Source organism: Mus pahari, chromosome 1 (genome assembly GCF_900095145.1).
Source record: "Mus pahari chromosome 1, PAHARI_EIJ_v1.1, whole genome shotgun sequence".
In the NCBI taxonomy this organism is placed as follows: domain Eukaryota; kingdom Metazoa; phylum Chordata; class Mammalia; order Rodentia; family Muridae; genus Mus; species Mus pahari.
The window spans coordinates 8192810-8206775 of NC_034590.1; the positions used below are offsets into that span (position 1 = coordinate 8192810).

Genomic DNA, 13966 nt, shown 5'->3' on the forward strand with positions numbered 1-13966 from the left:
TGTGGGACTATTCCCTCATACGTTCGTTGGCCTTATCAACCAAAAGAACCAAGTTGCAAAGGGCAGGAACTGATCAAAACAAACAGACAAACAAACAAACAACCCAGACCCGTAGAAACAGAAAGAATTGCCGCCGGGACAAGCAAATTTTACTCAACTCAATTTGTCAACTTAACCATAGTGGTCAAGTAGAATTCGGTGTCCTTCAATTTTGGTCTTTTCCCCATTTAGAAAGAAGCCCCACAACCTCTCCTATAGCTTGAGAGCGGCGGCGCTGACTTACCCCCCCCCCCAGCTCCCCAACCCCCACCGCACTGTGCGATCTCATGAGCTGCCTTATCTAACCCAAAGCCTAAGTGTGTCCCACTGTGTGGGTTAATGAAAGTACGTTCTTTGTCTCTTTCCAGCTCAGGACATTTTTTTCTATTACATTTACTTATTTGTTGTGAACACATTCGTGGAGCCGCAGCATACATTTGGACCCACAGGCCGGAGGACAGTTTTCGAGGGTCTGTTTGTTCTCACCTTCCACCCTGTTAGACCCAGGAATTGAACTCAGGACGTTCAGGGTTAGCAGCAAGGACATTTATCCACTGAGCCATCTCGCCAGTCCTTAAGATGGCTTTAAACGGTTTATAAGGTTGTAACTTCAATTGTGAGTCAAAGTATCTGCATTAGGAACGCCGCCTCACGTGGCTCATGCAAAAGCTCACTGGGTTTATCATTCTGTGTTTTGTTTGGGCTTAGGTGTATCCCCGGAGAACATTCTTTAAAACTTCAAAGTCTCCCCCACCTTCCAAAGCCTTGGATCCCAGCTCTTGCCAACCACAGTCCAGGCGTTAGAATCGGGCTCCACACTGGAGCACCTAGCCATTTGGTTTTTTTTTTATGCATTCTGTAGATGTAGATTGGCGATCGGATTTGATGCTACAGACCTCCATTTTGGGGCTTCACTCGGCCTCGCCAAGCTGTCCTCAGTATGCAGACTGTTGGGACCCACTGCGCGGATTCCCGAAGGAAAAATCAGCATGCTTTGCAGTGCTCAGCGAAGCCCAGAGCAATGCGCAGCGAAGCCAAGAGGCTGTGGAGACTTGTCACCCCTGTGGAAGCACTCAGGGGACAGCGATTTGGCCGACCTCAAGAGGCAAAGGCTAGCCGGGAACACAACGTCTTCAGCTAAAATGTCTTCCGCGCTGACAGAGGAACGGTTCTGTGAGAGCGCTCGCAAAACAAAAAGGGCCGTGCAAAAGAACTAAATAGAGCGCAAACGCTCAGGCACCGCTGGGATTCGAACCCAGGATCTCCTGTTTACTAGACAGGCGCTTTAACCAACTAAGCCACGGCGCCGCCCGCACGGCCAGAGCGAGAAACCAGTTCCCATTTCTAGTGACTTCATGAGCTTCGCTCATGCGTACACGTTTCCGTGCGGGCAGCGGAGCGCATGCGCAGTGCAGTTCCTCGCTGAAACGGACTTCCGAAGCCCAAAGGAAAGGTGGAGATTTAAATAGGCTTTGCGGAGTGGGCGCCTTGGGGCGGCCTTGGTTTCTGAGCCACAATAGCATCACTTTTTGAGCTCTATCTTCTGCCGGTCATGAGAGCTCCGTCGGCTGAGAGTGGCTCTGAGAATTTCAGCGGAGCCCCCAGCTGCCCCAGAAACCCCCCCAGAACCTCCCAGTGCTGCCCCGCTGCTTAGTCCCTTGAATGTCATCTCAAGTGAACTGCGGCCATCCTTGCCAGCCCAGGCCCATAACTTCTGGACTGCTTTCTCTGGAACCAGCGAGAGAGACAGGGATCCTGAGCGGGGCTATGGGCGATTCGAAGAACCTACAGGATGTGTGCTCAAGTCCTGGCCCTCCCCATCTAGGTTTGCCCTAGTCAGTCTGGGGTTGCCATGCCAACCGTCCCTTTGACAACAAAATCAAGCAGCACTACTTACTGTTGCATTCCTCTGGCTTCACTCCAGCAGGAGAGAGACTTCATTTGCTGAACTGATCTTTGCAAAAATAAACGCTACCTGCACAGAAACGTAATAACCTAGGTGTCCGTCATGCGGGAAGGTGTGGCTACAAGTATTCTAATCATCCCTAACGCTAAGGTGATGACGAATACACTCACCATGATCTTAGTGAAGAAAGAGGCCTCAAAAGTAGCTAGGGGTGGGATGAAGAGATAGCTCAGTGGTTAAGAAGACCCAAGGGTCAGTTCCCAGCACCCACATGGCAGCTCACAACGTCTGTTCCAGGAAATCTATCGTCATCTTTTGGACTCTGTGGGCACTGCATACATGAGAGGCACATGCATGCATGCATACATACATACATACATACATAGAGGCAAAACACCCAAACACATAAGGAGGACGGAAACCGCTACCTGAGAAGACCTTTCAGCACCATTACATAGAGGACTGAGCTCCTAGCTCTTGAACCTGGAAGGGAGAAACCACATTCAAACCACAACAGTCACAATGCCTTGCCCCGGTGCATCATATTCCCTTAGCAAGCATGTTCATGGAGTGCACATGCCAGTTCCAGTGGCCAAAGTGAGATAGATGAGCACCAGGTTATAAAGCTCAGAAATAGAAAAACTGCCTCTACAATTCCCCACACGCACTTGTTTTCCAGAGGAATCTAGATTTATTCTATATTCAAACTAACAGTGCTCGCTTCTGAAGGGTTCTATGGTGGGCAAAGAGGCCGAAACATGCTGAGAGTCCAGTCAGGGCCTGGCCCCTGCCTCAGTCTGATGGGTGCATTCTGCTGGCACGGGAGCTCAGAGCAGAGCCCTGAAGAACACTGCACACTGTACAGCAAGTGGCCAGTGCTCAAAGAGCTCAGCAGCCATCAGCTGTCAGTCCTCTCCAGGGTCGATGACGAAGAACTAGACGGTAAGGTCTTCTCCTCTCTCCGGCAGAACAGACACATGCTGGATAGTTGGGAATGGAGGTCACTTTCTAAGGTGGAGAAAAGCTGGTCACAGTTCCTGCACTGCGGTGGGACATTTTCAAGAAACAGAGACGTTGTGCAGGTCAGAGGAGATCAAGTCGCAAGTGTGGAATCCCATCCCCCACCAGCCTGGATGCAGCCAAGGCAAGCCCTTCCCTCTCTGGGGTCTCTCACCCCACAAACTGCCTGGAAAAGACTGGGAGTATCAGACATGCCCAACTTTTCCCTCCAAAGCTAGGAGGGTCCCCAGGGCTGGACCTCAGGTAGCCGCATGCTTGGGAGGAGGAAGACAAGGCTGGGTCCAGCCCTTGTCAAGTGTTCTCTGTATAGAGTGCTCCAGAGTGGAACTGTGGGACCCAAGGAGTGTTCTGAGTCCTTGATATGCTAAGGACAGCTGACTTACAGAGCAGAGAGGTAGAAAGAAGCAAGGCAAGTAGGTAAGGATTTGTTTTTGTTTTTTAGTAGTAGGAATTAAACCCAGGCCCTTGAATGCGTTAGGCCACTGAGTTACATTCCCCCATACCCCCCTCTGTGTGTGTGTGTGTGTGTGTGTGTGTGTGTGTGTGTGTGTTTGCATGCGCGTGTGCGCTCGTGCGTGCATGCATGAAAGGGTTGGGGAGAATGTATATATGTGTTTTATTTTGAGACAGGTTTTCAATATCTCAGGCAGGCCTTAAACTTAAATCCTTTGCCTCCACCTTCTGAATAGCTAGTATTATAGCTATGTGCCACCTGGCTAACAGACAAGATTTCTAAAATAAACAGGGCATTTGTTTATCATTTATTTGGTTTTTGGTTTTTTTTGTTTGTTTGTTTTAAAATGGAATCAGAAATGGTTATGAACCACTGTGTTGGTGCTAGAATTGAATCTGCGTCCTTGGTAGGAGCAGCAGGGGCCCTAAGCCACTAGGCCATCTTTCTAGCCCCTGTTTAATTATTGTTTAGATTTTGGAGACAGCTCCTCACTAAATCTTATAGGTTGACCTTTGACAACGAGTAATCCTTCTGCCTCAAGCTCCTGCGTGTTGTACTTACAAGAGGGAGCCACCTCGCTCAGCTTCAGACAATGATTTCAATGATGTGTGATCTGAGTATCCTCTTCCACTCTGAGTCTCTTTCTGGCCCAAGCACCTCTCAGCACATACGGATGCTCGCCAATTTCATTCGTTATCAACTAGCAAGCCAGTGACTGAGGTGGGGACTCTCAAGCCATGTCAGAGGCCTCTCAGGGAATCCCAGCACACACACACACTCACACTCAGAAGTTAGGAGCCCTTTCTGTTCTTCCAAAGGATCCATGTTAGATGTTTCATAACCGCCTGTAACTCCAGCTGCTGGGGCTCTGCATTCACATAACTCACTTGCACATGTGCGCGCGCGCGCACACACACACACACACTCCACAGACACATATACACATACACACTCCACAGATACATATACACACACTCACATACACACAGAGACACACACACTCACACATAAACACACACACACACAAATACATACACATTCACATGTGAACAACACACACACAGCAGGCAGGAAGCACACCCTCAATTCCAGCATTCAGAAGATGGAGGCAGGTGGAATTCTAGGCTAGCCTGCTCTACATTGCTAGGTCCAGGCCAGCCAGGGCTACACAGTGAGATGCTATCTCCAAAATAATAAAATAAAATAAATCTTAAGTAAAATGAGATAATCATAGAGGTTAGGAGTACAGTTCAACCGAAGAGTGTTTGCTTAGGATGTAAAAAGCCTTGTGCTCTATCCTACAATTAACAAACAACCAAATAAGTTGTTTGCACACTTGTAAGCCCAGCACTTAGAAGAATAAATAGTTCCAGGCCAGCCTAGGATATATAGCAAAAGCCCGTCTCAGAGAACAAAATGAATAATGATAAATAAAGACCCCAACACACACCCTTCCCTGTGTGTGTGTTTTCTTCTCATGTAACTCACCATGGGACCATTTTCCTTGTATCTATGCACTTGTCTCATCTTTTAGGACTTGAGTACCCACAAGGCTGGGATCCCCAGGGGTCCAATAATGTTCACTCAGGAAATAAGCTGAATTGGTGAAGATGGGTGGAAGACAACTGGGCTTAGCATCACCTAATACCAACCTGCCTGACCTTTAATCCCATGGCCTTTTTGTTTTCAGAAACCAAAGGAATTTTGTCAATTTCTTCAATATTCCATAGTCTCATGGAGCTGTCCTAAAACAAGTTAAACAGTAAGCCAGGAGTCACAAAAACAGACATGCAGGAAAACAAAACAAAAACAAACAAACAAAAACAAAAAAACCCAAACCAAACCACTATGAAGGCTATGGGTAGCTCAGTGGTAGAGTACCAGACTCTGTCCCCTGGCATCACAGAAGCCAGGTATGATGGCACACGCCTGTAACCCCAGCACGTGAGAAGCAGAGGCAGGAGGATTGTGAGTTCAGGGCCAGCCTGGGCTGCATGAAGACCTGTGGTGCAGTTGTGCCATGGGATAGCATTCCGTGTTCAGAACAGATGAGCTGCCAAACCTCCAAAGCATATAGAGATACAAAACACATATTGTTGAGCAAAAGAAGCCAGTCTGAAAAGGCTGCAGGCTGTAAATTTATTTATTTATTTATTTATTTTGGCTTTTCGAAACAGGGTTTCTCTGTATAGCCCTGGCTGTTCTGGAACTCACTTAGTAGACCAGGCTGGCCTCAAACTCCTGCCTGCCTCTGCCTCCCGAGTGCTGGGATTAAAGGTGTGCGCAACCACGCCCGGCGGCTGTAAATTTTATGTATCCAGTGTTCCAGGAAGGCAAATATTGCAGACTGAGATTGAACAGAAGTTCCTGGAAAAACAAATAACAAAAACCACACCTTCCACTAAGCCTTCCGCAAGGCTCATTAACTGATTAGAACTCAAAGGACTTGGAGAGGTTGGAATGTTGCAAGTCCAGAGCCAGATAGATCATCACGGCATCTCTCGCACCTCTGATAGCTCTCCATGACCCACCTCTGATGTCATCTGCTGTCTCTGTGACTGTGAAGTCAGTCCTTTGGAATGTACAAACGGACACCTCACTTCTATCAACCAAAAAGCTAAGTGCTGCCAGACAGGCACTAAGGCCTGTAGTCGAGGCCTCCCTGTTATCTGTGACCTTCCATCAGTCAGTTTGGGAATGACGTGTGGTATCCCTTGCTCCATTATTAGAGAAACGTAATGGAAACTGTTACCACGGTGGAGCATGGAATTTGGCATAACCTGGTTCTGTACTCTTCTGCCACGGTCACTCATCTTTGACTTCAGAATAAACTACCCCTTATCACCTTTGAAGTGAAAGTTATATTTGTGTTGTGTGTTGTGTGTGTATTCTGTGTGTAATATTGAAGTGTGCATTGTGTGTAATATGTGTATATGTGTGCTGTGTACAGAATATGTAGTGTGTTGTGTGTAGTCTTGTAGTGTGCATTGTGTACAGTACGTGTGTATGTGCACTATGTGTAGTGTATGTTATATGTAGTGTGTGCCTGTGTGTTGTGTGTAGTATGTGTAGTGTGTGCTGTGTAGGATATATTGCATGTCTCCTGTGTGGTATGTCTTCTGTGTGGTATGTGGGTGTGGCATGTTGTGTGTGTGTGTGTGTGTGTGTGTGTGTGTGTGTGTGTGTGTGTGTTAAGAGACAGTTAAAATAGAAACGGTGGCTGGCGGGGATTCTGAGGGAAAGAGGAGGCTGTACGAAGCAGAGCATAGGGGTCTTTCGGGCAGTAAAATTATTCTATAGTTCTACAGGCTACTGTAATGATTGATACATGGCATGTGTTTGACAAAACTCACAGAATGTACGATAGATAGATAGATAGATAGATAGATAGATAGATAGATAGATAGATAGATAGACAGATAGATAACCAAAGTGACACACACATGTAATCCCAGCACTGGGGAGGCCGAGGCAGGAGACTTACAGTTTACTGTCAATCTGGCTGACTGACAAGGCAGACTTGGGAGTGGGAGTCAGAGAACACAACATTGTAAACTCTGGACTTTGTTTTTTTATGCTAACAAAAATAATTCCAAAAAGAAAGGCAGTTTTCTAGTAGCCTTGATTTTTACCCCAGGGAGATTCCCTTTCTTTGCTGTGCATCCAGAGGAGCTGTAAAGTCCTAAGACCGAGTTGTTTATTATGCCTATTTGTTACAGCATCAATAACATCTCATTTTACATTTCCTAATTAAGCAGAGGAAACCAAATATCTTATAGAGAGACAAAAACTGAAATTTGGAGAGCAGCTACACTGAAGATGAGCCAGGTTTTATCGGTAGTCACTTTCTACAGTGTATCAAGTAGTTTGTTAAGTCTTAGCAACATGGTCTGCTACAAGGACCCCATGATGAGATGTTTCAGAAAACCAGAAACAAGCAAAACCAAGATGGGCTGGAGAGATGGCTCAGTGATTAAGAGCACTCACTGCTCTTGGACTGGATTTCAGGTCCCAGCACCCACATTGAGCAGCTCACAACCACCCATAACTCCTCTTTCTGCCCTCGGAATGCACTGAACACACATCACACACAAGCACACGCACAGGCACACGCACAAGCCCATGCACATATTGCATTTTAAAGTCACCCCTAACCTTTTAGATACTTTGATTCCAAACTTGGGAGTTTTAAACCCCTTCCAGGCTTCCTGTGAATATTTTAATAAAAATGCAGAAAGCATAGAGCAAAAGCTTGCTAAGAAAGAACTACCTAAATTCAAATCAGATTTGTTGTTGTTGTTGCTGCTGCTGTTGTATTTTTGTTTGTTGATTGTTTTTCAAGACAGGGTTTCTCTGTGTAGCCCTGGCTGTCCTGGAACTCGATCTGTAGAATAAGCTGGCCTTGAACTCACAGAGATCTGCCAGCCTCTTGCCTCTCGAGTACTGGGATTAAAGGCAAGTGTCATCACTTCATGCTTCAAATCCGACTTTTCTAACTCATCTGCACATTTAACACATGGTGCAAGTGTAAATTTTGTCGAATACATTTACTGGGCAAGGTAAGCTTTGTACCAAAGCAAATGAGAAGTTAAATGGGGAGCCTGCCTCGCTCCTATCCCAGATCTGGCATTACAGACATAGAATCTCGCTTTTACGTGGGTTCTGGGATCTGAATCTGGGCCCTCATGCAGCAAGTCCATTATTGACTGAGCCACCTCCCCAGCCCCTTGATGAAATTTTATTCTAGAAAGGGAAGATAGCAACTTCCTTGAACACGTCTACAATATGGCTATCATCATTTCTGGCCTTTGAAATGATTTTTAAAATGTTAGCCTGTCCGAAATTTATATTTTTAAGGTATGAGACAAGAGTATCCCTAACTTTAAAATGTACTGAGGATCAGAGTAGAAAGAAGGGTAATAAAGTTGAGTGTGGCAACACAGACCTGTAATCCCAGCATCTGGAGGACCAGGAGCTCTGGGTTATCCTGGGCTAAGTATTCCCAGCCCTTGGGAGGTGAATGCTGGAGGACCAGGAGCTCTGGGTCAGCCTGGGCTAAGTTTAAGACCAAACTGGAGCACTTGAGATTCTACCTTCAAAAAGCAATACAAATAAAATGAATAATAACACAACTATATATACTATTTATTCCCCCCACCCCAACCTATTTGGAGTTATTTTGTTGAATTTGAGAAACAGGGTTTCTCTGTGCATCCCAGGCTGATCTGGAACTCTCTGTTTTGCATCAGGCTCCCAGGCTCTGGGATTACGGGTGTGTCCCACTGTGCCTAGCCTTTTGACATAAAAACATTACTCATTTTGATCAAATTCTATTTTTTAAAATTGTTTATTGTTTCCTTGCCTTAAATATTTTTAGTTATTTGTAACTGTGCCTGCAGGAGCCAGTGCAGGCCGGAAGAGGACATCAGATACCCTGGAACTGGAGTTACAGATGGTTGTGAACTGCCGTGTGGGTGCTGAGAATTGACCCTAGGTCATCTGGAAGAGCAGTCAGTGCTCTTAACCACTGAGCCATCCCTCCAGCTCCACATTTCCTGTGCTTTGTTGTCAAACTCCTGAACTCACTGCAAACTCAAAATATCAAAGAATCTCTCAAACGTTTCCTTCATATTTTTAAAAATTTAGCTCATAAGTTTAGGTCTTTGGTACATTTTATTTTGTACAGTGGTCCCTTGGTGTACAGGAGGAAGTGTTCTCGGACCTCTCACAATAAAGAATACCAAAACTAGTAGAGGCTCAGGTCCCCCACATAAACCTCGATCAAATTTGCATATGATTTACATATATGCCTATACTCTTTAAATCGTCTCTAGATTGAATATAATGCCTGAGAGACTGCAAATGGTTGTTAGACTATTGTTTAGGAGACAAGGGAGCAAGTTCTGTGTGTGTATAGAATAGAGATTTATTTAGCTTAGTTTTTAAAATATGTGGCATGATTCTATATCTCTATCTAGATAGACAGACAGATAGATGGATGAGAGAGAGAAAGAGAATGAATGAGTGTGTGTGTGTGTGTGTGTGTGTGTGTGTGTGTGTTTACAGGGTCTCACTGTGTAGCCCTCACTGGTCTAGAAATCACTATGTAGGCTAGGCTGGCCTTGAACACACAGAGATCTGCCTGCCTCTGCCTCCTGAGTGTAGGATTAAAGATATTCTCCACTATGCTGATGATGCTTTTGTTTGTTTTTTGTTTTATATATTTCAATCCAGCTTGGTTGAAGCCCACAGATATGGAAGGACAACCGCATGTGGTGTGAGGCAAGGGCCCAGTTTCGTTTGTCTGCATATAAATATCAGGCTTTCCTACCACCATGTGTGGGAAAGATTGTCCCTTCTCCATTTAGTGGCTGGGGCACAAAACCATCAGCCCATGTAAGCCATGGCTTACTGACAGGTCTGCTGGTCTGTCCCACTGAGGTATCCATCTGTCCTGGTGCCATTTATCATGCTAATTATTATGAATTTAGTTGAGCTTGAACTTCAGGAAGTATGTGCCCATCAATTACATTATTGAAACTATTACTCCAGTTCCAGGGGGTCTGATGTCCTCTTCTGGCCTGCACTGGCTCCTGCAGGCACAGTTATGAATAACTAAAAATAGTTAAAGCAAGGAAACAATGAAAAATTTTTAAAAATTGAATTTCATCAAAATGTGTAACTTTTTTGTGTCAACAGTAACAGTTCAGAGTACTCAAAGACCCTATGGGTTCCTTACGGACTTGAAGATCATTTGTGTGTGTGTGTGTGTGTGTGTGTGTTTATGTGTGGCAGGGAAGCTATTGACATTTCCATAAGGATTATATTGAGTACAACACTACAGATGAGTATCACCATAGGTGGTCACGTTTTAAGAAATGGAATGTAAGTAGCCTCTGTTTAGTCACCATGTTTATCTTAAATATCTAATATCTAATATCTAATATATAATATATAATAGCTGGATACAGTGGAGATGTCCACAATCCAGCACTTGGGAGGTACGGGGAGGAGGATCATGAGTTTGAGGCCAGCCTAGACTACATGGTAAGACCCTGTCTCAAACAATCAAACAAGAATATATAATAATATATCCTATAAAAATTAAGTGCCTAGCTGGGCGTGGTGGCGCACGCCTTTAATCCCAGCACTTGGGAGGCAGAGGCAGGCGGATTTCTGAGTTCGAGGCCAGCCTGGTCTACAGAGTGAGTTCCAGGACAGCCAGGGCTACACAGAGAAACCCTGTCTCGAAAAAAAAAAAAAAAAAAAAAAAAAAAAAAAAAAATTAAGTGCCTAATAAAACATTGTAAATAATATCCATGTATTATATGATATTAATCATGTAATATACATATACAATTACAATATCCTTATTGGATATTTAATTACTCTAATGATGTATTATAATATATAATATGATTTATACTATATTAGAATATAATCTATCATATTTAATATATAATACATATTACAACATATTATGTGTAATATATTATTCTATGATTGTTCTATTACAGTGTTATAAAATAATGACATTATTATGTCACAGTATTTTCATGCTCTTCTTAAACATATTTGTCCATATACTCCTGTTGTCCATTACTCTGTCACCTACTTCATCTTGCCGTTTTGTTTAAATGACAGCAGTAATGTAACAAAAAAGTCAAATGTAGAGAATGACAGAATTTTGATAAGCCAGGACATTTTCCCAGCTCTCTGTTACAGCAGTAACATCTTCAGGCACCCATTAGTACGTATTTACTATGGTTCTTAGTCTGCAATGCCTGCCCTGTGCTGCTCTGTAGCACACAGCTACAGGCCTAACACTCAGGAAGCAGAAGCAGGAGACCTGCAGCTGGAGGCTAGCCTGGGGGACACAGCAAGATCCTGTCACAAATCAGAAACGCTTAGTAGGTGGGATCTGAACCATCGTTTCACAGACCTAGAGGTCTCTGACATTCAGAACAGAAAGCAGTGTTAAAGGTCAGACATCAAGGTGGAGTCTCTGACCTCTGACCTGGCACAGCCTCTGAGTGAGGGACAGAAAGCAGTGTTAAAGGTCAGACGTCAAGGTGGAGCCTCTGACCTCTGACCTGGCACAGCCTCTGAGTGAGGGACAGTTGTGTGCCACTAGAATGGATGTCCTCAGACGACTGGTGTGGAAGGGGAGAGAGAGACCCATCTGGGGCCTCGTGAGGGCGTGGCTGCTTAGCTGTGAGCTGGTGCCTGCCCTGCAAGGCTGACTGACTGCTGTGCCATTCACAGGTCTGGCTTCTCCAGCAAAAACTCAAGCATTGATGGTACAGACCAGATCCACCTGGCAATGCCCAGATTCACAGATGGAAGAGAGGACTGAGCGCCATATTCCTGGGAAGCTCCTGAGGGCAATGTCAGACTGAGCCTGCACAGGGACAAGTGGGGTTTTGTTTGTTTGTTTGATTGGTTGGTTGGTTGGTTGGGATTACTTTTTGCCTTTCAAGTTTTTATTCTACCTGAGCCACAAGTGGTGGTGCATACCTTTTAATGCTGGCACTCAGGTGGCAGAGGCAGCTGGGTCTCTTGAGCTCTAGGCCAGCCTAGAGCAAGTTCAAGGACAGCCAGAGCTGCACAGAGAAACCCTATCTTTTAGGAGTCGGTTCTTTCTTTCTACTATGAGGAACCTGGGAATCAAGCCCTGGGGTTGGCAGGCTTTGTGGGAGGGGCCTTTCCCTAATAAACCATCTGGAGGGCCCTCTTCTTACCTCTGTCTCCTGAACGCTGGGATTGCAGGCATGCAACCCCAAGTCCGCATTTCATATCTGGGGTGGGTAACCACCTCAGCTATCTCAAGTACTCGCAAGTGCGATACACATTTTAAGTCTGCCAAAGCTTGGTCGCTTTTACCTTTGAAGCCGAGAGGATCCATTTCTTGTTGTTGCTAATAGCAACATCCGTCACCCAGTCCTCGTGGCCCTGAACAAGAAATAATTTAACAATGACCTCGGAGAAATGCTTTATAAGAGCGAGAGAAACCAAGAGCCAGCAAGCCTGTGTTGCTTACCCGAAGCCCACGCTCGGTCCCATCAACACCTAAGGCAGAATGCAAGCGGCAAGGACGGGTCACAGCATCTATTAGGAGGGTGCTGTGTATGGTTTTAAAATCGTATGCAAGGCTCAGCAGACTGGGAGGACATAGAAGACCATGTTCCTATCTGGGCTTAGGCATTTGCTTGCACCTACTACTTGACAAAGTGCCCCTAAAAGGCTCTCCCAGGGAGGGTCTTTGTGGGCTTCCACGGAAGCTTACGCCACCGAGGAACTGTACAACCGGAGGAGACAGGCGCCGTTTGTGGGTTAGGGCTCCGCCTAGGCATTTTTCCTTACAGAAAGCGCAGCAACTGAGCAGGGTAAGGAAAAGGGAGCAGGAGAGGTGGGGTTCAGCAAAAGGCTAGAGAGGTGGCAGAGCGGGTAAAGTGCTCACCACCACAAGCCTGGAGACCTGAGCTCCATCCGTGGGACCTAGGTGGAAGGAGGTGAACCCACCACCCCTCGGAGACGCCCTCTGACCTCCACACCTGCGCTGTGCCCGGTCTTCACTCATGGGACATTTGCACACAGTGATGAAACTAGGAATGAAAAGACAGCTTTTCATTCTGTACAAAAGGGTGGGGGGGGAGGGGGAGGGAAGAGGCCAGAGCAATCTGACAGGAGGCAGAGGGGTGGGAAGCCCAGGGGGGGTAGCATTCAGCGAGAAGCTGTTTGTTTGCTATCACGAAATCTCCAATCTCCGTGGTAGAACTCAGCTTAGAAAGACTAGCCTTGGCTGTGTGGGGGGGTAGGGGTGGGATGAACAAGTGCCACTCAAGAAGACGTAGATGACAGAGGGTCCCTGAGGACTCAGAGGCTTTAAGTCATGGGTGTAGGCACTCACAGCCAAAGGCAACGGACAGTCTGGACCAGGCGTACAGGGCTCCAGCCCGAGACGCCTGCCATGTTGGCTAACACCCTTCTAACTACAGACAGCCTTGGGTGCAGGCCTCCTCTGTTGGTGGCAGAAGCCCTAAGGCTGGGCAAGTCCTCATGCCGCGTCAGACTCTGCTGTTTGTGGGCTCCTGCCTAGCTCCGGGCTTGGGCGCTTCACCTACACACACTAGGTAGTGCCTGAGGTCCTTGCTTGTCCACTGAGATCTCCGACAAGCGCCTCCTCTAGGGAGCCCACTGCTCTTCCCTTGTGGGTCAGTCCCTAAGCCTCTCTGTCACCTCTCTCTCTTTCTCTCTCTCTCTCTTTCTCTCTCTCTCTCTCTCTCTCTCTCTCTCTCTCTCTCACATCTCTGCTGGTGGCTAATTTACTGATGTCTTTGTCCTTTCCCACAGAAGTGTCAGTACCCTTAGAAGGCAGCAAGGCCTTGGCCTCGGTCTCAGATGCCATACCACCTGGAGTGGCAGAACCACACCCAAAATCTCATCACTAGGGGGTGGGAGGTGCTGAAACAGGAAGATCACAAGTTTGAGGCTAACCCGGGCTACATAACAAGATCCTAACCACCTCCCACCCAACCGCCATGCAC

The 13966-nt window shown here is 46.2% G+C and overlaps 1 protein-coding gene and 1 non-coding gene across 2 annotated transcripts in view; both read right to left on the minus strand.

The window, feature by feature from the left end:
• Positions 1 to 1273: 1273 nt before the first annotated feature.
• Positions 1274 to 1347, minus strand: Trnat-agu. Its single transcript has one exon. It is a non-coding gene; the product is annotated as a tRNA-Thr (tRNA).
• A 1496-nt stretch (positions 1348 to 2843) lies between these two features.
• The window catches only part of Wdr88 (WD repeat domain 88), a 39096-nt gene continuing 27973 nt past the window's right edge, over positions 2844 to 13966 (minus strand). Inside the window, exons 9-11 of the mRNA XM_021213422.2 lie at positions 12303 to 12371; positions 5072 to 5164; positions 2844 to 2987 (exon numbers count right to left, since the gene is read on the minus strand). Of these exons, the coding sequence (XP_021069081.2) occupies positions 2844 to 2987; positions 5072 to 5164; positions 12303 to 12371 (306 nt within the window). The remainder of the gene's footprint in view (positions 2988 to 5071; positions 5165 to 12302; positions 12372 to 13966) is intronic.